This window comes from Leptinotarsa decemlineata, unplaced genomic scaffold, assembly GCF_025532065.1.
Source record: "Leptinotarsa decemlineata unplaced genomic scaffold, Ldec_3_MD MMD2_tig00000882_RagTag_RagTag, whole genome shotgun sequence".
NCBI classification, from domain to species: Eukaryota; Metazoa; Arthropoda; class Insecta; order Coleoptera; family Chrysomelidae; genus Leptinotarsa; species Leptinotarsa decemlineata.
In genome coordinates this window covers 7,839,867-7,867,138 of record NW_027412556.1, presented here as the reverse complement: position 1 = coordinate 7,867,138, position 27,272 = coordinate 7,839,867, and the positions used below count along the sequence as shown (strand labels likewise).

At 34.2% G+C, this 27,272-nt stretch overlaps 4 protein-coding genes and 1 long non-coding RNA gene across 5 annotated transcripts in view; 1 reads left to right on the top strand and 4 right to left on the bottom strand.

Moving 5' to 3' along the window:
- LOC141482157 (uncharacterized) overlaps positions 1-27,272 on the bottom strand; it is a 252,166-nt gene that overhangs the window by 215,315 nt on the left and 9,579 nt on the right. The gene's annotated exons all lie outside the window — the stretch shown is intronic.
- On the bottom strand, positions 608-3,214 carry LOC111509436 (PITH domain-containing protein GA19395). Its single transcript, XM_023165193.2, has 4 exons — positions 2,933-3,214; positions 2,636-2,757; positions 1,218-1,322; positions 608-895 (listed from the first exon to the last, which is right to left on the bottom strand). The coding sequence occupies exons 1-4, from the start codon at positions 3,122-3,124 to the stop codon at positions 682-684; spliced, it is 633 nt and encodes a 210-aa protein (XP_023020961.1). The 5' UTR covers positions 3,125-3,214; the 3' UTR covers positions 608-681.
- LOC111509434 (calmodulin-like protein 4) lies at positions 4,004-7,423 on the bottom strand. The gene is made up of 4 exons (XM_023165190.2): positions 7,226-7,423; positions 7,143-7,173; positions 4,502-4,632; positions 4,004-4,360 (listed from the first exon to the last, which is right to left on the bottom strand). Exons 1-4 carry the CDS (start codon positions 7,226-7,228, stop codon positions 4,076-4,078), a joined length of 450 nt encoding a protein of 149 aa, XP_023020958.1. The 5' UTR covers positions 7,229-7,423; the 3' UTR covers positions 4,004-4,075.
- On the top strand, positions 9,269-17,634 carry LOC111509428 (dephosphocoenzyme A carrier). The gene is made up of 6 exons (XM_023165183.2): positions 9,269-9,923; positions 9,981-10,163; positions 11,883-12,015; positions 12,088-12,220; positions 15,931-16,105; positions 17,227-17,634. The coding sequence occupies exons 1-6, from the start codon at positions 9,778-9,780 to the stop codon at positions 17,384-17,386; spliced, it is 930 nt and encodes a 309-aa protein (XP_023020951.1). The 5' UTR covers positions 9,269-9,777; the 3' UTR covers positions 17,387-17,634.
- Positions 19,988-27,058, bottom strand: LOC111509430 (coiled-coil domain-containing protein 6). Its single transcript, XM_023165185.2, has 5 exons — positions 26,547-27,058; positions 24,804-25,097; positions 23,827-24,134; positions 23,031-23,224; positions 19,988-21,570 (listed from the first exon to the last, which is right to left on the bottom strand). The coding sequence occupies exons 1-5, from the start codon at positions 26,760-26,762 to the stop codon at positions 21,332-21,334; spliced, it is 1,251 nt and encodes a 416-aa protein (XP_023020953.1). The 5' UTR covers positions 26,763-27,058; the 3' UTR covers positions 19,988-21,331.

The window sequence follows — 27,272 nt, the reverse complement described above, 5'->3', positions numbered from 1 at the left end:
GTGCTGCACGCGATGATCCGACTCTTATTAACGAAGATACGGCTTAGTGCCCTTTTGGCATACCACGGATACACTTCATGTTTCTTTTTGTTACGACTCTTTCATTTTCACAGATCAACATACATTTTCTACTACGCCGACGACTCACCCTCAACGTTTTTTCAATGTTTTACTATGATTATTATTCAACCCTCATTCCCGAGTTCAATTTCATCTGGGACGGTAGCCTGGTGGATGGTTCGCTCCACTCACTCAATCGACCACTGTGTGAACCGGTGATTCGAACCGCAAGGCCGGACTAACGATTTTTGCCTCTATCGTCCAATAGGTGTTACGAATCACACTTCAAAACATAAGTCCTTAGCTCGCACAAGTTTCGACTTTTGAAGGTTGTCGTAGTGGGGCGACAGGGAAAAACAGATTTTTTATCAACAGATCTAATGCAACCACCCAACCAGTTTACCTCGGGTGTTCTACAAGGTTCTGTTTGGAGGTCCGGAAATTACTAAAATGAACCTTCATAAAAAAAAGCATGGGATTTGGACGTAGAACCGACCTAGCATATATAGTACCAAAAACTTTATATTGGTCAAACAGAAACATCGACTGAAATTGAAACATTTATTTTAAGAAATAATTTATTTGAAGCCATCCATAATAAAATAAAATAATAAATATGTTTTACTGTCCCAGGCGTGACTGTGCCATATCACTCAGAGGATTCTTGTGATCTGTGGGCATTGGTCTTGATTCGTAGGTACAAATTGTTACGCCATGGCGATGAGCCTCACTAAATTCTCCTTTGAGGCCAATATAATATATCTTGGTAGTTTCATCTCCGAAATTAGACGGAAAATGTATGGTTAGGTGATGCACATTATTGAAAGTAACGACCCTGTAAAAATAAATATTGATAAATTTGGTAAAATTGTTGAATCTTTATATTCCCAATATTTTGAAGGTTTTTTTTTTTGATAAAACTCAAGTCTAATACACAGTTGGAAAGTAAATGATAGAGATTCTGCAAAAAAAGGTCCAAATTATGATAATTTACAATTTTAATTTAAAGATATTTATAAATTGAATTCTTCTTTAATTCCTTATAGAATTCATGAAACAGACATTTCATAAAATAATTTGCTGCCAACTAAATCAGTTGTGAAATAATTGTTCCAAATGATAGTAAAATATATATTGAAATTGTGTTTTTCTCTTACTTTGTATTGTATTCTGCAGTTCCAGTCGGATCTTTAACTAATTCAAACTCTTGATCTGCTACTGCGCTTACATCATCGAAAGTTGCTGACGGTCTATTCTTAAACCTTAAATGAATAGAAAAAATATAAAAATTAAAGAACAACTGTGTCAAAATGAATGAATTAGGTATACCCAATTACTGTCTATCAACTAGAATTATATATCCTGTAAATAATAGTTACTGAACTAGAATATTATCTTTCTGAAAAATTGCATGGTCTATACAAAAGTCAAGGACTATGTTTATGTTGACGACTTCAAACTGCTAGAAAAGTCAAGGACTACGTTTATGTTGACGACTTCAAACTGCTAGAAAATGAGATTCAAAGTTTATATGAATTCTTTCAAAAGTTCTAATTTAACGATGATGGAAACAGTTTTAATCTACTTTTCAAGAAGATGGATGTTGTCTACAAGAACAAAGTCAATGAAAACATTTAATTTAAAAATGAGTTCAACAGAACACCACATTCTTTGATACTAACAGCATTGAGACATCCTTTTCTGGAAGCAGATGACAAGAATGAAATGTCTAGTGAAGGTTCATTCATTACTATCTAAAGGGAACAGAAAACTGTAGGAAAATTACATTTTTGAAACCAGAGCCACAAATTCACCAGAGTTAGAGTAGATTAAACAAAAAATGTGAGAACCTTCCAAGGAAAGGAAGAAATAAAATTACTACAATTGAAAATCTTGTAGAGATATTTGAGAAAATAGTTTTTTGGCTTTTCACTTCTACATCTTTATACAATAATCGTGGGAAACTAAATATAAAAAATTAAGGTAAAAAAAATCTTCTGAAACATCTACTTTCACACTAATATCTCTCCTCCCCTTTTCAATTTAGGAGGAACTATTTTGTTCAAAATGTAAAGTAATAAGAAAATACATACATTTTTCATAAATCGGTGAATTCCCTAACATCCAAAATGATTTTTAGTAACAGAAGGACTTTAAAGAGAAACTGAATATCACCATACATTATCCACTAAAAGGACTTGATATGAATAAATATGTTGCAGCCAATCTAGTCTAATCACACTGGAAATACCTACAGTACACATTAAACGGCTTACTATGAACACCCTTATACTAGCACGTAGTACAACTAGGATTTTCACAATTCGCTGCATGGAAGTCTTTGGTAAGGACGGGGTATATATCCTTTTTTTATATATGTTCCATTTTTATTGTCCATATATTTTTATGATGTAATAGAGTTTGATCTAGAATAAAAATGTAGATCTAATAAGATATCCACAAATATAAAAGTATTGGAAATGTATCTACTGGTGCCTTAGAATTTTGCAGGTGCACAGTTATGGTAATACAGGATATATAATTGTTTCGAAATTATTTGTAGTAATTTACCTACAGCCTCATTTTTGAAGGATGATTGTCAGCATCTTCCCCGATAACTTTAATACCTTTCAGTTTAACATTTCCAGTAAAAGGTATATTGAACAGCAGTTCCTCATCAGCATCTGATTCCACAAACTATTGAAAGTTAAACATGTAAGTAAGAGTGCATGTTGGTCATCAATAAAAGGGAAGCTAACTTGAGACAATCTGAAAATTCACATTCTTCTAGAAATACATTTGGAATTACTTTTCATGGCAATATTCTTCTCAGTTTGTCTCATTACTGACTATATTCTCAAGTCTCACTTACAGCATCAGAGTTAAAACGGTCTTCCCATGGTTTAAAGACAGTTTGACCAGAGCCTTCAACAGCTTCATTAAGGCACTCCAAATTATTTTTATTGATTTTGTTATACAAACTGTATTGAATTCCTATCTCATTAGATTCTTCATGATCGTGGTGATGATCTTTGTCACCACTACAGTTACCGTGAGGTGGCATATTAATTATTGAATTTTATAAATACAAATTCGAACTAGAGACGTGCTTTACAAGATAGTTCTGTGTTTGGAATCCATAAAACAAATCTTTCCAGAATGTCTATCCTGAATTCTGATTTTGACACGGAACACGAAATAATGATGCACGTCAAAACTGAAATAGCATTTTGTTTTATTGCTCTGAGATGCATATTTTACGTTCCATTGGTAAAATGAGTATTAGTTCACATGTTCTATTGTGAATGCAGATCAAAGAGAAATGCAAACAATGTATATGTATATTTTTCAGGTCGAACGGTTTCAGTGATTACTGTTAGCTTCGTCAACAATGCTGCTTTTTAGATGCAAAGGCATAGCCAGATTCAGTGCGAAGTGCATCGTCGTTATTGAGTTTGTGTTGTTTAAATTGCATCTTTTTGAATACCATACTTTTCAATTTGAAGTATATTATATTGCTCCTCTGGTAAAAGGGTAATTTTTTCAAGTATAGGTTGGTTTTTTGGGAAAAAGTTTTTTCATAAATAGCTTTTATTGTACCTACCCAAAAGTAAATTCACCCCCATAATGGGTCTACTCAACTTTTCTCATTGGTGTCCATATTAACATGTCAATGAGTTGTAAACTGATCGAGTTTGATCGAAATATTCTATTGGGGCGAAAAACAAAAGAGTAAAGAGTAAACGACCCATCAATAAGAGTAGATTGAAGTTTTCTCATTAGTGGCAATAACAACATACCAAGAGAGAAAAAATTATGAAGTTTGATCAAAATATTTGAATTGGAAATCCTCGGTGCGCAAAATATAAAAAATCACAAGTTATGCCAAAACATTTGACAAAACTACTCATATTTCAATATTATGAAATATATAAACACCACACATCTTCAAATCATTTATTTTGAAACAAATTGTGGAATGTGTAAAAATTTATGTCTGATACTGTTAATACTTTCAGTAATAATCTGGGACTGGGGCACATGCAACTTTAGCAAAGTCTTCATATTTGACCATACTGCTATTGTTTACATTGGCTTCTCTAAAAATTCTGTCGACTTCCTTTGGAGACAAACATTCACCCCAGTTCTGAAGCAAATGACGCAAGTTTTTGGCTGGAATAACTCCTTTTCCATCAGGATCATTTGCTCTGAAGGCTTCAATCACCTCGTTAGGAATGTTTTCCACTCGTGAGTGTATATGCATCACCTCCAAAAAATCAGCGAAGGTCATTTTTCCTCCCTAAAATGATTAAGCTGATGAGTTAATACTACTTTTGTCCAATGAGAAAGTATAAGCACTTGGTATTCAGTGCCATGTTGAATGAGTTTAAAATGTGAAAGTATACTCAAATGTAATGAAAAAAATGTGCAAATAATGTACCTTCTTTTTCAAATACGATGCTATTTCCAAGACCGTAGGTGACAGACCAAGACTTCTCATAATCATACTGAGTTCGTCCACAGTTTTTATGCTCCCAGAACGAGCAAATAAGTAGAAGCACTCCCTAAACTCTAAAAAAAATTCAAATGTCTATTATCAAAAATAGTTTTTCACATCTGAATGAAATGTTTATATTGACAATGTCGATGTCTTTGAAAAGTCTGATCCTCAGTCATAACTAGTACCGAGAAAGAAGGGCTGAATATTCTATCGACCATAGTAGCATTCACCAAGACCACTAAGACAGAGGGCATAGTACCTTTAAAACCTCAAGGTGAAGATATACAACTGGCGGAAAAGGTCTGATACCTAGGAGTTACACCAGATCCCAGGCTCTCCTGGATAGAGTGAAAATAAAGTAGGAGGTAGCACTGATGCCCGTCAGACGCACCTGGCGGAAACCAGACATGATGTATTGACTCTACACCATAGTGGTTAAAACCATGATAAAATATGCGTCTATGGTCCGGTGGCCAAAGAAACAAACGACCGCTATTAACACACTAAGCAGAGTGCAAAGTTTTACATGTTTGGGAATAACGGGAGCATTGAAAACCACTCCAGCAGCTGCATTGAAGACACTCTTGAATCTTCCTCCCAAATTGGGTCGGGCGAAACAGTTATGTCGGAATATATGAAGGACACCACGACACCGAAATAGATGTTTCACATGCTTGGCAGAAACACTTGGCATACAGACTGTTCGAAAACCGAACATGGGAAGGAAGCTGCGAGGAGAAATTCAACCAGTCTTCTAGGCTGAAGTATATGCAATATTGATGAGCACAAGGAACACTAATTTGAGGACTCTAAAAAAATGAACTGATCAATATTTCAAACAGTCAAGGTGCATTAGGGGCAATGACGAACCCAAAAATAGTCTGGTCTGAGAAATGCGTGAGAAACTGATGAACAGGAATGAATTAACTATATACTGGGTGCCAGGACACTCAGTTCCATGGGCAACGGAAAAGTTGGCGAGTGTGCCAGACGCGGTTCCTCAACTCGTGAAGCAGCTGTCGGGGCACCAAAATCATACAAAACATAAGTACTAAGAAAACACACCCCGGAACACATATCAAAAACCGAAAAACTAATTCAAAAAAGCAAGGATCGACTCTGAACAATTACAATCGTCTCACTGGATACTGTCCATTGAGACGACATCTGACAAAAATTGGGCTGACCAATGGAGACCTTGGCTGCATGCCATGCAACAAAGGGCCGAAACAGTACATATGTCCTATTTTATGCGAATGTAAGGCTTTGGATCATAAGATGCAAACAATTTATGGACAACCCAAATTGTGTCCAGGAGAATATGAAATACGCCCAGCAAGACAACTGTACAGGAAACAAGAATGTTGGAATGGGTGGGATTGAGAAGAAGAGGAAAAACGCAATGAGTCCTTAAGGGCGTCCTGTCTGTTTTCAGAAGTCGTACCTTGTGCGAGCTAAGGACTAACGAGATCTTTCCTTTTACCCTGCGATTCCTAGCATGTAGTCCAAGACAATTTCAACATTGAATGTTTGTTTTCATTTGCAACTTTTACATATCATGTAACATTGTGGGAACAGAATTATTCATATTAAATAAACAATATATACATTTATATTAACCTAATAACTATGGCATCGACGCAACCTGTTTTTTTATGAATATAATAATTAACAGAAGTCTCTGAGAGAAATCGATACTTCTACTGATTATTTATTTGTAAAATATATGCTTTTGATGACAAATTTTGAAGAAAAAACGGCTGCAGGTTGCATCATTTTGATTGATTTCAAGTCGTTATCTTTTTGTCAACCCTATTATTCAGGAGATATTGGAGCTTTATTTTTCCATTGTTGAACTTTCAAGTAAACACTTAAATATTTTGCTGCATCCACTGTCGGAGTCAACGAATTGAGTTGTACAGTTTTTTCAGAGATAAACCAAAACCAAGAAAGGTACTGCGTTTGCAAATGGTCTATCAACAAATCACTCCTGTCAAATACCTACCAGCTAGTTTCAAAATTCAGGATCAAATTGTCAATTCCTTATCGCTCTGAAAACAGTTTACGCTGCTGTCCTTTGAAGCTAGTTCTATTAAACGTTTGTACAATGTAGGCACATTTGCACATGTTATAATGACACACCCTATATAAAAGTATAATTTTCATCCCATATTTTATTATTGATGCATGTGTAATCTTTTGATGATAGCAGCAGTGGATTGTAACAATATTTATTGTGCAAAATTTTGAAATATCAGTTTATGGTGAAATGACTACAACTTTATAATACAGCAATCGCACCTACCGATAATAATTATATTAGTAACACATCTAGATAAAAGGTTTAAAAGTGGCAATGTATTATTATCTATTGAGTATCAATTATACGTAGAAATCATTATTTTATCCAAATAACTATATTAGTTACTGGTCTGTATGAATTAATATACCAAGATTTAGATCAATTTTATTCCTTACATAAAAATTAGGTCAAGCCTGTTGAAGACAAACTGATAAAATTTTCTATGATGTGCAGAGGAAATGTTGATAGTATGTGACATTTGTTTTTCTGATAACTCACCATCAATATCTTTTTCTTTGAAGTACCGTGCCTAAAATAATAAAAGGTAATGCAAGACAATACAAATCAAATAGATAACTTACCATTTTCTATTTTCGAAAAAGGAAAATAAATGTTTCCAGCGATTACGAAATTATTCAATTACAATATGTACTTATTTGCTTACTAATGATTAATTATCGGTCGATCAGTGACAAATATCTATTGAAATTTTGCAATGGATAAAAATGATTAAATATAATAATAGTGATCAGGTTAGTACGTCAACAGGTGTCAGAATTACGAGATCAGGGCAGGCTTTAACCGTTGAACCAACTCAACGTCAGACGTTAGATGCAAGTTGGTAATAACTAGGGGAAAACCAAACAAGCAGATGGGCAGATGGCAGATGATCATTTTATGGCATCAAAGTACGTTGTCAGTTATTATCGACACTTCTTTCAACTAGCCCATATGTGGAGCCAATATGGAGAAACAATCTTTAGAGTCGTAGAGAATCAATCATTCCTCAGAGCCGTAGGGGACTGTGTGGTATGGTTAAGTTGTTAGCCGATATTAATGATTTATTTTTCATTTCTAATATTGTGTATCTAGCTCAGTTGTTGTAGCTGATTAGTGTCAATGAAATAATTATAGTTTGAATATTACTGGAGTTTTTTTCCCAACACCAAATCGTTATTGTAACACCTCGACACGTGTTTCGATCACCAATAAGTGATCATCTTCAAGAGGAAGATCAAACTCAGTTTTCTTTTTCGTGGTGAATAACATACTGAAAATTAATTCTTCACTCTAACTTTTATATACCCCACGTGATCACTAGTGACAACTACCTGATCAGGTACACATACTCAATTATAATTACATAGAGCATATATTATTTTTACATGCAGATGTAGATATACAATGAACACGCTGTTACCATGCACAAGGATTTATGTTTTTCTCTGAACATAAGAAAAAATTATATCTATTTATTTATTCATGTATAATAAAAGTTATTGCAACAGGGTTGACGACATGAACACTACGCAATGCAAATACTAGACTTGGTGAATAAAGGTATATAATGGTGATTTTCTTGCAATTTATCAAAATAAGATCGGCACTATCATCTAATTAAAATTTGAGATCCTGCTATATGAATAACCGAGTCATTGGTTTTGTATTTATAGTAACAGTCAATATAAGAAATATGGTTGCATGAAAATTAATGAGATTTTGCTGCTGATATTCTAAATATAAAAAAAGCTATAATATAAATCATAATGGTTATTGATGAATATCTCACTGCAGTTGTTTATATTTTCGTTGTAATGTGAGAGAATAAATAAAAAACATGATTCATCTAAAAAATATTTGTGAACTTTACTAATCTCTCGACATTGGACCTGATAATCAACAACAACTGCTTATAATACTGGTCTCTACAGTGTTGGAGTTGATGTTCTTGGCGGTAGGTCCTGAAAAGAATTAATTTAATGTTAAGTGATTTAATTAAGTGATTGTGCTTGATATTGCAAACTAGAACGTTTCACACCCCGCTTTTTTTTATCAAGAGGGGTCTCAAGAGAAAAACCTCGATATTTACTCCAGGAGGAATGGCTAAAACAATATGGCTTTTCGATGTATGTTTTCGGTGTATGAGATTGAAAAATATTTTCTAACCGAGTTAGAAAAATAAGTTTTCATTCATTTTATTGTAAAATCAACAAGCGACGACATATTATACGAATCTCGTTACTAATACATTTGGAATAAATATAAAAACGGTCCTGTGTTTTTCCTACATAGTGCTCTATACCATAGTAAAATTCAACTCTACTTGAATTGAATCACCAATCGAATGATACCATATCAACATATCCACAGTAAATAGTTCTTACCCTTTTTAAAGCCCTAAAGTAAACAGTGATAGTTACATTAAAGCTCAGACTTAGACAAATAGACATCTTTAAAGGCAGTGCGCCTGAATAGAAGCAAAAGCCAGGTACAGAAAGAGAGAGAGATATTTTCTTTTTTTATGAACAATGTAGGAACTATTTGATGTTTACACATGCTCAAGCAGCATAGCCAGATTTCGATATATCGGTAGGATATAATATGAGTGAATTTGAAGTAAATAAAAAAAAAGAATTGAACAATATTTATCATTAACATATCTATTTTTAACTTTTTCGTAAATAGAAATTAATTTTCGTTAAAGTTTATATCATTAAGAAAATTTAATATAAGTAGCATGTTCTCCAAGGTTCCTCAACAATGTATTGAATATTGAACATTTCGTGAAACATAGCAATACCGCTTTTGTTTACCTGAGATTTGTGACTTTTTCGTGGACTTTTTTAAATATAATTTTCCATTTTAAGTGGAAGTGGTGTAGGTGTTGAACATCATTTTTTATGAAATGTGGTAAACTTGACTCTAAAATATCCCAATATAATTATGTAACGTGACAGATACAAAACTTAGTTGTTTTTGTTGTGTATTTTGTTGGAATATGAACTTTGAATCTCTTCAACTCTTAGCTTTTTATGGTTATATCCTAAAGTCCTAAATCGTTGTTGATTCAAGAAGTTAGTGCTTTCGTTATTTTCAAACGCACTAAAATGCCTTGAGATCATAGTTTGTGAATATGGCAAAGTCTGTCCAGCATGATAACAAGGGTTTGCAGAACGCTCAAATAATTTTAACAAGCTTGGCTGCTGGTGCAATTGCAGGAGCCCTCGCCAAAACTACAATCGCACCTCTGGACAGAACGAAAATCAACTTTCAAGTTGGGTTAGTATTGCGAATTTTGACTTATCTAATTTCATGTTTCACTTTTTCATTTTGTAGACATAAACCTTATTCTACGAAAAAGGCCTTGAAATTCCTAATCCAAACGTTCAGAAAAGAAGGACTAATTGCATTATGGCGAGGAAACAGCGCAACGATGGCTCGAATTGTTCCTCATGCTGCGATACAATTCACAGCACACGAACAATGGAAAAAAATTCTCAAAGTGGATGAGAAAGAAGGGTATGCTAGAAAGTTTTTGTCTGAATTATCACGTGATTATCTTTTAGTAACCTATTGCTTAAGGAGATTAACATAATATCTGGGAGCCGACTAGGACAATTTCTGTTTAAATTTTCCATGAATGACGTGAAATAAAATATAGTGATATAGTTTTTCTGGTGTTCATAAAAAGTTCACAATGCTACCGCTTAGTATTATTACAGACTTAAGAGTAGTATTCACAAAATATACACATTAATAAATGTAAATATAGACATATTTCCAAGAATACAACCCATAAAATATGATTACATCATGTCAGAGAAACTATTGAATACTTTGAAGAAGAGCAAATGCTAAGCTTTGTAAGTAGTGCATCTTAACATTTATTGATGAGCAAATTATTGAATATAAACAAGAGAATAAGTTCTTAGTACTTTATACTGACAAAAATTGAACTTTGGATAGCCAATTGTGTAATAATCTATCGTCAGGGTGTTTTGCTATATGCTATATCCAACTCAGTTGGATATCCTTCAGCAAAGAAAGCCTATTTTGCCCTCTGTGAGTCACACCTGCGTTATGGAATTGGTTTCTAGGGGTTAGTTCCCGAACAATAATATATTCAATTTTCGTCCTCACGGGCTGTGAGATATTTGTGCAGAGTTGAGATTCTGTAGACCCCTTTTTTCAATAAAACGGAATATTTTTCCTTGTATGAATCCATTGTTTCTAATGCCTGGGGACATGCGACAGACTGTGATAAAATATTCCAATACCAATGGAAAGCAATTAAAATATTAGACAATATCGACTACATTCGTTACATTAAAAATACTAACCTTTCATTTTCTCTGTTTCATGGAAATTTGATATACAAAAATAATCTATCTTAATATGAAATTTTTGATTATGTGCATGACCACAACACTAGACATAAAAATGATTTGAGTATAAACTACTACGGCTTTAAAATGTTTTCAAAATGGACCAAATTTTTGGGCTGTGAAATTTTATAAATTACCACAAAAAATAAGATCTCTAACCAATGATATATTCAAAACAAGGATAAAATATTTTTTAATAAAAAACCGCTGAAGAATTCTTGCACTGTGATATAAGTTCTTTAACCATATAGACATTTGTCAGTGTTTTATAGTTCCCAATTTTGAATTTTACTGCTTTGTTTTTAAATGTGGTCATCGACATAACTGTATAAGACTGTATAAGATATAAATATTTTTTGTAAAAAAACCTTGTTCTTTGAATTGTAAGCATCTTTAGTTTATGTAAATATTAATAGATCCCTGACATATGCTGATTTTGTTAATATTTATATATTGACTTGTATAAATACTGATGAATGTATAAAACACCAATAAATTATCTATCTATATTTGCGTGTACGTTTGTATATATGTGTATGCATGTTTGTATGTATGTGTATGCATATTTGTATATATGTGTATGCATGTTTGTATAGTTTCACAAATGAAGGAAACAAATATTTTTTCAATTTATAGAGTGAAGGAATACATTTTCAATAATATTTTAGTAAATGTTGATACAAATAATAATGTAATACATTTGTACTAAACATTGTCTTTTGGTAGCTGCTCTAGGAACAGAATTTAAAAAATTTCATTATAAATTATCTTGCAGCTCTCAGTGCAGTTATACTGTTAATAATTGGCCATGCTAATAGTTTTTGAGTTCTCATTTTAAACTTCATTTTCGCAGGAAAACTCCTGGGAAGTTATTTTTAGCAGGTTCTCTTGCTGGTGCTACCTCACAATCTCTCACATATCCACTTGATTTAGCGAGGGCTCGAATGGCAGTGACTCCAAAAGAGGAATATGCAACTTTACGTCAGGTTAGTATTATTATTAGTTCACTTTTATGGCTATTTATTCTTAAGAAAAACGTATGGAATGTTTTATTTCAGGTCTTTTGGAAGATATACTGCTTTGAAGGGGTGAAAACCTTCTACAGAGGATATGTACCAACAATGGCAGGTGTGATACCATATGCCGGAGTGTCATTTTTTACGTATGATACGCTGAAAAGACTTTATAAAGGTGAGTTGTGTCGAGAATTTGATTATTGTCTGGTTGACTGTATCAGGTTTAACATTTTCTATTTGTATGCCATTTTCTATACATGTGCACTTGAAAAGAAGGTTTCTGCTAATTTTCTGGAAGTTGAAAAAGTGATTTAACGCTAATTAACGGGTGCTTGATGTTTTTTGAATGAATTTAATGAAGGAAATTTTATTGTCTGTTGGAGGAATCAGACCAGCACATTCCATTGGCAATGAATCCTAGAAATTTTACACTTTTAATTTGATACATGCAAGGTTGGAAGACACAATTGTATTTTGAGTTTTTTTTCAGTATTAATTCATTAGGGGCAAACCGTGTTAGGAATCACACGTTAAAAGGTATGCAGCGTCTTCAAACTTGAAACACTTGTAGATTGTGTACTTTCTAATACAGTCATATTTTTCAAACAACTACCGCCATCTCTAGATCAGGCCGGGTACCTCTGGGACCACCCTCTTATATCTTGTACACTTGTACCACTATACAGTCAAACACCCGGTATACGAGGTCCGGCTATTAAATAACGAGACTGGTTACGGAAATGGATTTTACTATAAAAATTGTTTTACATTCGAATGCTCCTTCAGTATACTTCCCTTCCCGCACCACACACCTTTCCATGCGTTTTTTCCATTGATTGAAGCAGTGCTGGAAGTCTCATTTGGTGAGGACCTTTAGGAGCCCTGCCGTTTTTTGCTTTACCGCTTCCATCGACTCAAATCGGGTCGCTTTCAAATCAGATTTTATCTTCGGAAACAAAAAAAGTCGTACGGTGCCAAATCTGGCGAGTACGGCGCATGTTCGAGCACTAGAGTGCGTTTATCGGCCAAATACCGCTTCACAGATAGCGCCTTATGTGCAGGTGCGTTGCACTGGTGCACAATCCACGAGTTGTTCTTTCACAACCCGTGCTGTTTCTTACGAACTCTTTCCCGCAGTAGTGCCATAACTAACAAATAGCAAGTCTGTTTGACAGTCTGACCCTCTGGAACCAATTCGGTGATCACGATACCGTTAATGTCGAAAATAACGATCAATATTGCCTTGAATTTTGATTTGGACATCCTTGCTCTATCGGAGCCCTATCGGGCTAGCAAGGCGAATCCAGCAAAATTGCAAAAAAATACACCAATTTGTAGCTAATTAGTTGCTAATTAGTTGCCAGAACAACGATTTTGTTGCTCGTGCCAATCCCTAGAAATCGCAAATAATGCTATCGTGATATCAAGGTAGCAAAGTAACTCAATAAATTATATACTTTCCCTTTGATCTTTACAGAATATTTAGTTGCTAAACCTTGGATATAGCGAAAAAAATTTAAATAATTTATTTTTTATGATCTTGCTATCTTGAAACTGTTTTTTTCCTGGAATTAAAGATGTTCTAAATTTGTTGCTCACCAATTAGCTAAATTTTCTAACATAGCAATTATCAAACAAAAATATATACAACTGAAGAACTTATATACAGAAGAAGTAAAACGGGCAAATAGGGATATAACAACAACAGAATTATGAATGCAGAAAATATTAATAAGGAAAGTTGGAAAATTATCAATGAAAATAGGAATAAAATAAAAAATAATGATACTTCAGAACTAACAATCAATGGTAATACTACTACAGATAAAACAACAATAAGTAACCTTCTCAATACATTTTTCATTTACATAAAAACAAATCAACCTAATACAAATGAATTGAAATTATCTTCTTTCTCATTCTTATATCCAACATCACATATAGAGATCCAAGAAGTCTTTAATAAAACCACTAAAACTACAGCCTCAGGAATAGATGATATACATGGTAAATCTCTTAAAAGTGTCAGTGACATAATTTGTCAACCTCTATCATTTATTGTAAATAAATCTTTATGTGACGGCATATATCCAGAATCACTGAAAACGTCAAAGTCTATACACATATATAAAAACAAGGGTTCCAAAAATAACATAACCAACTATAGAAATATCTGTTTTGACAAAGTTTTGCCAAAGTTATCAACTATGCCTATTATTTGTGACTTCGTAAATTTGTTGAACACTATAAACTCATACCAGAATGTCAACATGGTTTTAGACAGCAAAAATCAACATCATCTGTCATATTCGAAATGTGTGACAACATCTACAAAAACCTCAATGATAAGAAATTTCCAATTGGTTTATTCTTTGATCTATCCCGGGCATTCGATACAGTTGACCACAGTTTATTACTTGAGAAACTGTATAGAATGGAAATAAGAGGAGTACAGTTGACCACAGTTTATTACTTGAGAAACTGTGTAGAATGGGAATAAGAGGAGTAGCCAATGAATGGGTAGAATCATATTTATGTCAAAGGTCGCAAATAGTGGTAATAGATGAAATAAAATCACAACCAGCTTCTTTCTCATTAGGAGTTCCACAAGGCTCAACATTGGCTCCGCTTCTCTTCATAATATTTATGAGTGATATTGAAAATTCATGTCTATCTCCACAAAAAACAATAATATATGCTGATGATACCTATCAAATAGTAGCAGAAAATGAACTTCTCCTCTCTGTTCAAGCTGCAAATAAAACTGATGAATTTTCACAATGGTGCACAAATAACGGTCTACTTGTTAATGTGAATAAAACTGTTTTCATGAATTATCAACAAAAGGATCTTACTAATGATCTGTTTACTAATAAAAATACATCACAGATCTATAAAGCAGGTAAATCAATAGTAATTGAAGTTAACTTGGCGAAAACACACAGATTATCTAATAACTAAACTGAGTAGAGTCTGCATCATAATAAGACAATTACATGGAACAGTATCTCTAGAAGTACTCAAATTGGCCTTTTTCGGATTAGTATAATCTAATATCTCAAATGGGTTAATATTCTGGGGAAACTCAGCATACCTAACAAAAGTGTTTGTTATCAAAAAAAAAATAAATAAATAGATGTATCAATGGCATAGGTACATTGTAGACAATCATACAAGACAGTTTTTAAAGATCTAGCTATTTTAACACTACCGTCTTTATATATTTTGCTCATAACTATGAATATCAAAAGAAATTAATCACACCATACAAAAAACAGTATGATACAATACTCGCAGAGGAAATGAACTGAGACTACCTTACTCACGATTAGCCCTTGGGCAAGACTCGGCAAGCTATCAAGGAGTCATATGTTATAACAAAGCAGCTAGGTTACTAGGAAATATTGAAAATTACAATACATTCAAAAAAGCTTTAATAGATCTTCTCCTAGAAAATGCCTTTTACAATGTCAAAGAATTTTTAGATTTGACTGTATAAGCTGCTTTTTCTTCAGTTTGTGTGACTAGTCTGATAAATATTGTAGGTACCAGTAATATATATGTTATATGTGTATGATATTTTAATGATGAATAAATTCTATTCTATTCTACGACAATCAGTGATAGTAGAAAAAGTTTCGTAATACGTGGGTCGGCGTAGCCGGAACTCTATAACTAATCTTCATTTTCTCCCTTATATTCACTTTTAGATCCTATACTTTTTAATTTTTTTTATGTTTTAAAGTTTACAAGTTGAGGTGAATGAAAGTTTGAACCAGAACAGTTTGTCAACCATACCGAATAACTCACTTGTATATTTTCAAAAATATTAGTTTCGTTGACATCTTGCATTGAGAAAATTACAGCTTGAAATTTGGCTTTCAGAACACTTTGTTTCTGGTGAGAGTCCACACCCTCTGGCATCTTTAGGATTTGGTGCAATAGCTGGAATGTTGGGACAGTCCAGTAGTTATCCGTTGGACATAGTAAGAAGGAGAATGCAAACCGACACTGGTGGAAAATACTCTACTATTGTCAGCACTCTCAAATGTATTTACAGGTACTGTAAAACTCATTATATACGAGCTTGAATTTGATAGAGCAAATGAAACTTTGGTCAAGCTAGCAGTCTCATTCCAGTGAATGATAAAAATAACAATATTTATTTCTCTCATTGAACAGTATAAAATTTCTTGCACAAAATAGTACAAAGTAACAAGGAAGGCATCCATAGGGTGTATTATAAATATATAAGAAGTCAATTTGAATGACATAAAAACTAAGTAGTTACTGAACGTCGGCAGTTTCTTTGTATGGCATAGGCGGCGTTGTATAATTTTTTTGTCCAATCATTATTTTCATGCGAGGTTTTATATGGTATCAACTAGTAAATTTATCAGCTTGGTATCTTTTATTTAGCTGTTCAGATTAACTTCGTATAAACTAAAGCGACTAAAGACTAGAGGATCCACTTTTCATCATACGTGATGATCCGATCCGAAAAAGGACCGTTTTGGTTGCGCAAAAGCAAAGAAAAACAGACCTAGAAACATGACAATTTCTGTCGATCGTTCAAATCGTGGGGCACCCACTTTTCAGCTTTCTGACCTTTCCAATACGTTTCAAACCACCAAAAACCGCATGGAAGCTGACTCCCTGTTCTTCCGTCATCCCACGCACCGTTTATGATGGGTCAGTCTCTACCACGGTCTTCAAATTCTTTTCCTGGATTACTGTAGGTCGACCACTTCGGGGTTCATCTTCCAGGCTAAAATCTATAACTGCAGGAAAAACGGCTCTGCAGACCGCCCCCACTAATCTACTTTTCGCCATCAATCAGTCGACCAATCAGAAGCTACCGCGCATAGCAGCGGGAAATTCAAATTGTTCTCCGTTGCCCATGCTTTTTCTTACGGTGCTTCATTTTAGCCATTTTCGGAAATCCAAGCAGAACCTTGTGTAACATGCTCCGAATCTTCTCGTTTGCCGTTGTTTTTCAATTTCAATATCTTCGTGTACCACACTGAACTGACATACTTAGTAGCTTTCGAATCTTATTGTGCGACTTGTTTCGGGATAGAAATTTACAGCTAACTATGTTCATAGGCTCTATTGGTCTGGCCAATACTCTTTGTGTAGACTGCATTGATTCTAATTTTGAATGTACTTTTTTTGTTTCAGAAATGAAGGTCTGAGAAGAGGTTTATATAAAGGACTTTCTATGAATTGGATAAAAGGGCCTATAGCCGTGGGTATCAGCTACGCTACTTATGATAATGTTAAAGATTTGTTACGTAGTATTATGATAAAGTACAGGAGGAAAAGTTTATATCTTGAATGAACCAGTGATTTTAATAGATTTGTTATTTTTTAGATATAATAAACATAAGATAGTAGACATATTATTGTGAGGACCGGACAATACTCCTAGTCAATTTTTACGAGTCTTGTGAATTTATCAATGCAGCCTGAAAATTTTCGATCAATTTACTGTAGGATGTTTCATTTTATAACTGTTATTACTATTGGGTTGTTGAAAGTGTCTTGTTGTCAATTTACATTCATTTTGCCATTAAAAGTTAAAGGAAATATTGTGGATTCATTTTTAATGGTGTTGAATAATGACCCCATTTGTTCTGCTTCTTAAATTTCTAAGGTGGGGTAAACCTAGTCTTTTTCAACCTGCAAATGATTGGAAATACTATATTTTTCCTTATCCCAGATTTAAAATCTCAACCAGGGTTACAAAGGGTCTTCCGAACTTTGACAATTGATAACGACTATTTTGTTGAAGCTACATAAAATTGTTTCATCAAAATGGGTGTTCTGTCAGGGCAAAGTACTGAGCGCTTCGCCCATTTTACGTTCGCCATAATCGTCCTTCCGAGAGGTCTATTCGCAATTTGGTGGATGAATTTGAGTCCTCTGGTTCAGTAAACGATCGACCAACACCCGCACTTCGATGAAACGCAAGATCTGCCGAAAACATAGCCGCTGTCTGTGAGAGCGTGCAGGAGAATCCGAGGTAATGGATATCGCGTCGCTCACGAGAACTCGGCCTTTCGCAGACCACAACGCAAATTTTGCGTCGTGACTTGGGACTGCACCCATACAAAATTCAAATGACCCAGAAACTGAAGATAAACGCCCATAGACAACGACGTGTGCTTGCTGTTCTTTAAAAGCGTGTCTTTTAGTTTTTTAAACCATATTTATTTTTCATTTTTTAGTTTCGTATGTGATAAAAGCGTGTTTTTTAGTCTTTTTAAACTATATTTATTTTGTCTAAACTTTGCGATCAATCAGCCGTGTATTGTTTAGAAAAATGACCATCAATATTTTCCGATTCCGGAGAGAGAGCCTGAAAATCAGCTGCCAAGCCCAAGGAAGGCAGCAGGCGCGCAAAGGAGGGTTACAAATAAGGCAGCAAGCGCACGTGGTAATAAAACAAAATACTTTTTTCAAATGAAGAAATACATGTAAAGTGAGTTCGAATTATATCAAGGAGGTTACGAACAGCGCTATCTGCCTGCGAATAGAAAGCAATAATGTCGATAATTTTGTCACATACAGATCCCGAGCTTAAGAGTTAGAAACTGACAAACATATATATATATATACAGGTGAAGCTATCAAAAGCGTGGTAAAAAGGATTATGGTTTTATTTTCTATAGTAATACAGTCCGCTAAACCTTCCTGAAAAATAAGATGGCCGAATTTCTTGGAGTGGTTATTTTTACAAACAATTAGTTTGTAATGTATTCAAGAAACACTTAATATAATAATAATAAGTTTAATGCCAATCAAAATAACAGAATAATCACAAAATACAAGAGAGAGGAAAATAAAAACACTTTGTATTTGATTGCAAATGGCTTTTGGTTTAGATCATGAATTTGCATTCGCATCTACTCTTCCACCAATGCCGAAAATGTGTAAAAATAAATAAATGAGGGCTTGAAGAGAAGAAAGAAAGAAAAAAAAGAAAGGAGAAGATAATTTAACCTACTTATTCTGAATGCTGAACAGATAATGTTTGAACCTACTTTTAAAAACAGTTTCTGACATGTTAAAACCATTGTTTTCCCATTCATGGAGGTAATTTATTGTGGAGGAGATATAAGAAAAAGAATGTTTGAATATTTCCTTTTTATGTACAGGAATGTTTAGCACTGTCTTTTTACGCAAATTCAGATTATGGATATCTGTTCTATGAGACAAATGTTCATATAAGTAGGGAGGATTCCTATATTTGAATATTTTAAAGAATATGCATGTTGCATGAAGACGTCTACGATTAATCATATTCAACCACTTCAAATCTAATTTGTGTGAAATTCTGGACCTTCTTTTGGTACCAAATATTAACCTGATACAAGAGTTTTGAACTTTTTGTGAGATTTTCACTACACAGTTTTACAAAAACGCAACACGTGTTTCGCTATACAATAGCTTCTTCAGGCGTGTTTACACTAACTTACTCAATCTGAAAGATATTTGTCTAATATCAATAAAATCAGCAGAATTTGTCCTTTCTTTGTGTGCTTCTCTTATTAACGTGCCAAGATAGTGTGTGTTCGGCGAGTCTCTGCCTACACCTGCCAATATAAAGGAGATGTCTCCTAGTGACCTGTCCACCTTCCTACAAAGGACAGGATGGACAATGACCTAGGAGGACAACTCCTCGGGAGGATGTACATTGCACATGTGGCCTATACTCATCCTCCGTACCCTACAGTTACAGATTGTGTCCTTCTCTAAAGTATTCATAGTAACAAATGAAATAGGCCCATTTATGATTCCCTGTGGAACACCTCTAATATTTTTTTTTGCACAAGCTTTCAAATGCTTTATGAATCAGTCTGGTTTTACTGATATTTGTGAGGTGTCTGTGCTTTGGTATCTAATTCAAATAGCTCCAAACAAAAAGAAACTCTGATAATAGTAATGATGAAATTTTATTTTGAGGAATATTAAAGTACATACAAATATAAAATAACAAATAACCAAACAGTACTTATGAAGCAGATAGAAATAATCCGAATATTTTCCAAATACGGTCCTAAACCTACTAGTACAACAATTTTTCTTCAATATTTTGTAGCCATACTATATAGATTTTAAGACTACGTTAATTCCGGTCATTGAAATCCCCTTGGAAAGTTGAATAAAACTGCGAGACGGATTTTCAATCCTCCATTCGAGAGGATTAAAGCTGCCGAAATAAATGTAGTCATTACCTTTGTAGAAGTTTGATAGAGTATTACACTTGTTTTTTCTCCACGTCCAAAGATAGAGAACAGTGTTAAACTTACAATCCAAGATGGAGCCAGTGGATACTCCTAAAAAAATTAATCATACAATCCAAGAGAAGCCAGTGGATACTCCTAAAAAAATTAATCATAGCATATTGTGGAAATCCCGAGAGTGTAACATCATGTTCTTTCTCTGGACTGGGGACGAAATGCTCCTATTCTAAACTCCAATTTATTTATTTGAATATGTTGGACAACCACAATAGGCATGATGACAGACACTTTCGAATACATATTCAATCATGGTTATCATCAAATTTATGAAAGAGCTTTTAGTGGTTACATGTAGTCTACTCGAACGTGACGTCACGCGCGACGCCATGACACTTTCAAGTGTTTTGGCGCGAATTTCAAACATTCAAATCAAAGCATATCAATTTTGTAGTGAACTTTTATGTTTTGGGAAAATAACATATACGTTGTAGTTATGAAATATTTCCCAACATTATAGAACAGTGTTTCAAAATCTGTCACATGCCTGTTGTTGAGCTGCAGATCTGTTAGATGTCGAGTGAAATTCATACTATTATTCCCACTGGAGTCTCCAAAGTTTCATCTAACAGGAACATGGAAATATTCAATGATGCCGATAAATTTTAAAAGTATAAGAAATAACATGATACATTATAGTGCGTAATAATATATCGCATACAATTTTGACACTTTGGCGATTATACCTGGCGATACATCACATAAAATTCAGATTTCACAATATAAAATTTACCCTGAAAATTCAACCAGAAACGAAGACCCTTCTTTCACTCGAGTTCTTTTTCCAAGGATACCACTGAGCGTTATTCCAATCATTCCTTCTTACTATATTCAAGTGTAAATAACCCCGTTGAGCAGAAAGCTGTTAAAATAAGACACCCTATGAAACGCGGTGGTAAATGAGAAAAAAGCCAACAGAAAATTTATTAGCCATCGCAGTATAAATTATAAATCTGATCTACCGAAAAACGATTACCATATCAATCTTTATTAACAGAAGTGTCCATTGGACTAGCTGGTTGCAGAGCTGGGATTGCGGGCTTAATGAATCTATCGCTAGTTCTACGATGAGGTGCTGGAGGGCTGCTCGTTCCGACAGGATGTAAAACTGAAGACACGCAAGCTGGATTAATAGGATTAATGAGTTGACCGCATGAATGGCATCTAGGTGGACCAACCACTAATGAGTCTCTGGGAGAAGGAACTTGCATAGATGAACCTGAAATTTTATGCACTACATTATGCATCAGTTTTGATACTGGACATAGTTGGAAAACATGTGGCTGGATTAAAATAAAAATTATGGCTAATTTTGAAGGAAAAAATTCCGTTCCTTATGTGGCTTTGAAAATATTACTTTGGTCCTCGTAGTAAACGCACATACCACTGATGATGTCTGCCGCAGTAGCAGACAAAACGTTTGATACTAGAAGTACAGCCAATTTTGCTCACTTTATACAATTAATGTCTACTTTTTTATGGCTTACTCTCACATCAGCTTTAATATCACGTCTTGGGGGTGTTCTCAAGAAAACAGAAAAGACTTATAAGATTGATATTTGATTTAGGATTTCAAGATAGTTGTAGACCAATTTTCCTAAGAGAGGGTCTCTTTACTGCACCATCCATATTTATCTTTCAATGTGACACTGTTGCCCATAAGAATAAATACAATACAATAAAACATTGAACCTCAATAGAAAACATATTAATACAATGGTAAAAAAATAACTAGACTTTGTTGATTTTTTAACAGCTATGACTGATATCGGTGCTGGTAACGAATTCACGCTTCAATACTCCTCTATCAACGGTTCTAAAAACAACACATTTCATTTATAGCAATGTATGGCCGAAGATCGACCTGGCGCACGTCTATACGGATTCTAGTTATAGTACAGTTAAATTGTATTTTCGATTTGAGTTAGCATATTTATTGTTAAAAAATTGTTAATTAATCCTTCAGTAAAGTAGTTAGTTGGACTTGTTTCCTATCTACAAGATACAGTTTTCAATCAAATAATTGTGCTTCTTACCACAGAAGCGACGATGCAGATATTTTCATAGAAGGTAAGAAAATCAAATACCTGTAATACATATACAGGGTGTTTATTAAACATGCGACAAAAATTTAAAGGACTATTCCAAGGATATTTTGTCCTTTGATGATTTTTGATAGGGTGCTTTGTTTCGAAGATACGGAGAATTTCGACAATAACAATTTATTACCAAATATAACATGTAATGTTTTTTAATGTACAAGAACTGACTTAAGATCGTAACAACGAAAATTTTGGCTGCGAAAGCCTGAACCAATTTATCAGTCCCTTAAGTTTTTGCCGTATGTTTAACAAACACCATGTATAGATGGGACCAACATCAATTGTGCAAGACATTTTAGGTTCAAGATCTCCCATGCCATTAATTGAAAAGTTTACATATAAAGATTTTTCCGTGAGTGGTACCTAAACTGTGTTCAAGGAATAATCAGGTTATCCTTATTTCTAGTATTGTGACTGTGTATCGGAAATAACAGAGTAGTTATGAATGTTTTACTCAACAAATATTATCATAGAGTAAAGTGTCATTATTTTCAAGTTTTTATAGATTAGCATAAAGGAGTCTTCAAAATTAGCTCCCACAATAGTTCCTACAGATAGATTAACCAATTTCACTCACCTGGACTGAGAGGTCTACTTTGACTTGGCGAAGGACCATAGGCCGGTATTGGCGAAGCAGTTTGTTGTATAGCTCCAAGTACTTGTTCATTATAATGTCTTTCCTCTTCCATTTCCAATGAGCTCTCACTTTCAGAAAGGTGTCGACAAAGAGCTTCCCTCCTTTCAACTTCCAATTGCAACTTCCTCTGTAATCTACGATAGAAATCAAGTCAATCAAATATTCAACAGAAGAATATTCACAGTTTTTAACTAACAATAAATCAAATTTATTTCCTGCACAGACAACACCGGATACCCTATGGATATCCAATTCATGTCCAATTCAGGATATCCATAGGACATCCTTCAATGGACATGGCATGGATATATTCCGGACATTGACAAGATATTAAAAAAATATGAACAAATTATAAAATTTCATTTGTTTGTCAGAAAAACTATTTTGAAAATCAATGTGTTTGCCTTTTTGAAAATTATTAGCGGGATATTCTTGGACATCAAACGGATATTCATAAGATATACCTCAAAGAAGATGGGAAGGATATCCTTTGGATATCTTATGGACATCCATCTGATATATAAACAAATTTTGAAAGTTCAATAGTTCATCTGAAGATCTGTTTAAAATTAATGTGCTTGTCGTTTTGAAGTTATGTATTATTTTAATATTGAAAATGATTAGCGAAATATTCTTGGACATCAAATGGATATCTATGAAATATCAAAAAAAGGTATATTGCTAAAGATGAATTGTGAAATAGGCAAATTGTTTTCCTCAATTATGGAATAGATACCTCAAATTTTCTTCTTTAATATTTCGCTCTTCCTGGGCAAATCGTTGCATTTTTTGAGTGTGTTCCTGTTGACTAGTTTGTAAAAATGAGCGCAACCTATTGACTTCACTGCGAAGGGTTTGAATATGAGCACTCAAGTTGGTAGCAGTGTCACCATTGTTGATATCTCGTGGGCTAGCCGGATCCGACACTGGCTGATCGAGTTTAATTTGAAGCATGCGTTTCTCGGCCTCCAACTTATCCATACGTTTCCAGAGTTTGTTTACAAGAGCTTCCTGTTCTTGTTCCAAAGTGTTTTCTAATTCAACCTACCAATAACATCAATTGCATTCACAGGATATCGATAGGAAACCCAACAAGAATCAAAAGTTTCAATTTGACCTCCATGTCAGTAATAAACTAATTTTATTTCATAGAATATGGAGAAAAACATTCACAAAAGTGATATATTAAATGACACAATAGCCAGAAATACTCTACAAAGCTGTATCTGAAAGGAGTAATAGGTTAAGAACAGATATAATGAGTGGACTGTGATATTTAAAATTCCAAATTGAATAAGTTTTAAATGAGACCATAATGTCTATAAAAATGAATACAGCTTATAAAAACAATCTGATACAAAATAGTTGATTTCATCAGTCTTTCCTTATCTTCCACTTTATCTTTATATTTGGCTGTCTTGTTGCAAACAAGTGTCCTAGCATTTTTCAAATTTACTGAATGATCGACAGCATGAAGAAACTCCTCTTCGATGAGTAACTCAATTAAGAATTCACGATTCGTCGTAAAACTTAAATGATAACAGTTAAAAGTTTTGTGAAAGGTATGTTTATGAAAATTAATTGTTACAGAGCCCTGAAGAAGAATTGAATTGAATAAGAAACGTTGGAAAGCTGACAATTGTTTTTAAAAAAATATCAATCAAATTTGAATTTGAAAGTACGAGTCAATGCAAAGTCAAACATCATACATACTTTTTCTCTACGGAGTTGTTCCAGATTAGTCTGTTTCGCTAGAGTTTCTGCTTCAAGTTTTTCAATTTTTCTCATGAGACGATTAACAAGGCACTCTTGTTCTTGTTCTAAAGTTTGCTCTAGGCGGCATTTTTCTTGACGAAGCTGCGTAAGTTTTCTAGACAAATCATTGGTGAGACATTCTTCTTCTCTCTCATAGTGGTGAGCAAGAGTCTCTTTTTCTTTCTTGAGCGCTTGGATTTTTTTCAGAAGAGTGTTTGAAATAAATTCTTCCTCTTGTTCAGCTTTCGCTTGCTGGAAAAAAGTAAGTGGTCAACCTTCACAACAAAATTATACGATAGTGCTGATGAATGTATTACAAGAACGATTTTTAGCAGAGACACACACACGCGCGCGCGTGCACCACACAACACAAACACGCGCGAACCACACAACAAACGCGCGCCATACAACAAAACAGACACACCACACAACAAAACAGACACGCCACACACAGACATGCCACGCAAACAACACACAGACACGCCTCACAAACAGACACGCCTCACAAACAGACACACCACACAAACAGACACGCCACACAAACAACACACAGACCCACCACACAAACAACACACAGACCCGCCACACAAACAACACACAGACCCGCCACACAAACAACACACAGACCCGCCACACAAACAACACACAGATACGCCACACAAACAACACACAGATATGCCACACAAACACCACACAGACATGCCACACAAACAACACAAAACATACCACATAACACAACACTCAACATACCACACAACACGCACACCGATAATTGTATTGTATTTTCAAACATTGAGTAGTTTTTTATTGTTTTCTATGCATGTTTCTTGTTTGTATTTTAGTATTGTTGTATAATACCTTTTATTAATTTGTTTTTTTATTGTATTGAAATTGGTTTTGAACCCCTAAATAAATAATAATAAAACCCTTCGATGTATCACTCAATTTATATGACCAAAATGATTTTGTCTGGATATTTACCTGTGTAGATAAATATAATACTTAATTTTATTTATAAAAAAACTTATGTTTCATAAAATCTAGTGAATTTCCTGATTAGCTTTATTACCATATAAATTTTGTTGTGTAGTAAATTGATGTGATGAATGTATAATGTTCATCGAGTAGCCCTGTGAGTATTCTGTCCCTGCTATGTCGAAGCAGTTCTACAGCTCCGTTCTTTTTTCAGGTTGCTCCTTTATTAGGCTTTTCCCATATGCGGACCCGGGTAACTTTCTCCAGTACTTTTTACCAGTACCATTTCCTGATTTGATCCCAATTCATGAATTTTAGTAACCCTAGAATTGGTCAAGGGGCAATATATGAAGCTTATGATTTGTTTTTAGCAATCATCAGCTCCTCTATGTCTGTGATCCCTGAATGCCCAGACACCCAGTAGAGTCAACTTATTTCGTTCCGTCAGTTTCTTCAGTTCTTCACGGCATTTATATACCAGTCTCGTTGTCCCTCAATGCCTCGAGTGTACCCTGGCAAATAGTCATAATGCTCCTTAGGTGCTTCTAGAAATTATCAACACAACCTACCCAGAACATGAGCCTAAAGAACACCTAAAGTAAAAATGATATTTCACACTATTCATTCTCCTGAACTGTTTGTAAGTAAAACAATTTAACAGGGAAAACATCCACTCACAAAGGTATAAAATTCAACCATTCTAAATACAGTGAAATTGTCACTTACAATAATAACAGATGCCTTTCGAAGATCCATATTTTCCTCTTGTAATGATTTCACCCTCAGCTTATATGTTTCTAGCTCAACTTTGAGAACCCGATTTTGCTGCTGAAGGCTTTCAATACGTTTCTGTAGTTGTTCTCTAGTAATAGGACTTGGTGGCATCATGATGGGACCTCCGTCAATGCTACTGGAATCTGATTCACTAGCAGAGTCTGCCATTTCTTTATTAATATCGAAAACCGGCACAAGAATGCTATATTTTCAGCATGAAGATATCAATCACAACCGTAGTTTATGGGGAATAAAAAACATTGACAGAGGATACAAAAAAATTAAATAAAATTTCTACATCATCTCGAATCAACGGACTACGAGAAAAATATATTGTAAACGCGACTAGGTTTTTCTTCGGTTTCAATTTCAACTACACTGATGAAAGAATTGAAAAAAATATTTTTTACTGATTTCTTTTTTATTTCTTTTAAAACCATGCTATTGAGACTGTCGTTTGTCGAAAGTCAAATTCCCAAGCTGCGTTCTTGAAGGGGTTTGCTTTATGCCTTGATACTATTGTGAATCTCCAGTTTCTAAATGAAATGAACATGGATTTTTTTCTCAAGAAATATATCAATTTGTTGATAATAATACGATTTCTAATCTTAGAAAACGTTTCGTTATTTATTATTAATGGCATGATCTAAAACTAACCTAAATCTTGGGTATGCGTTC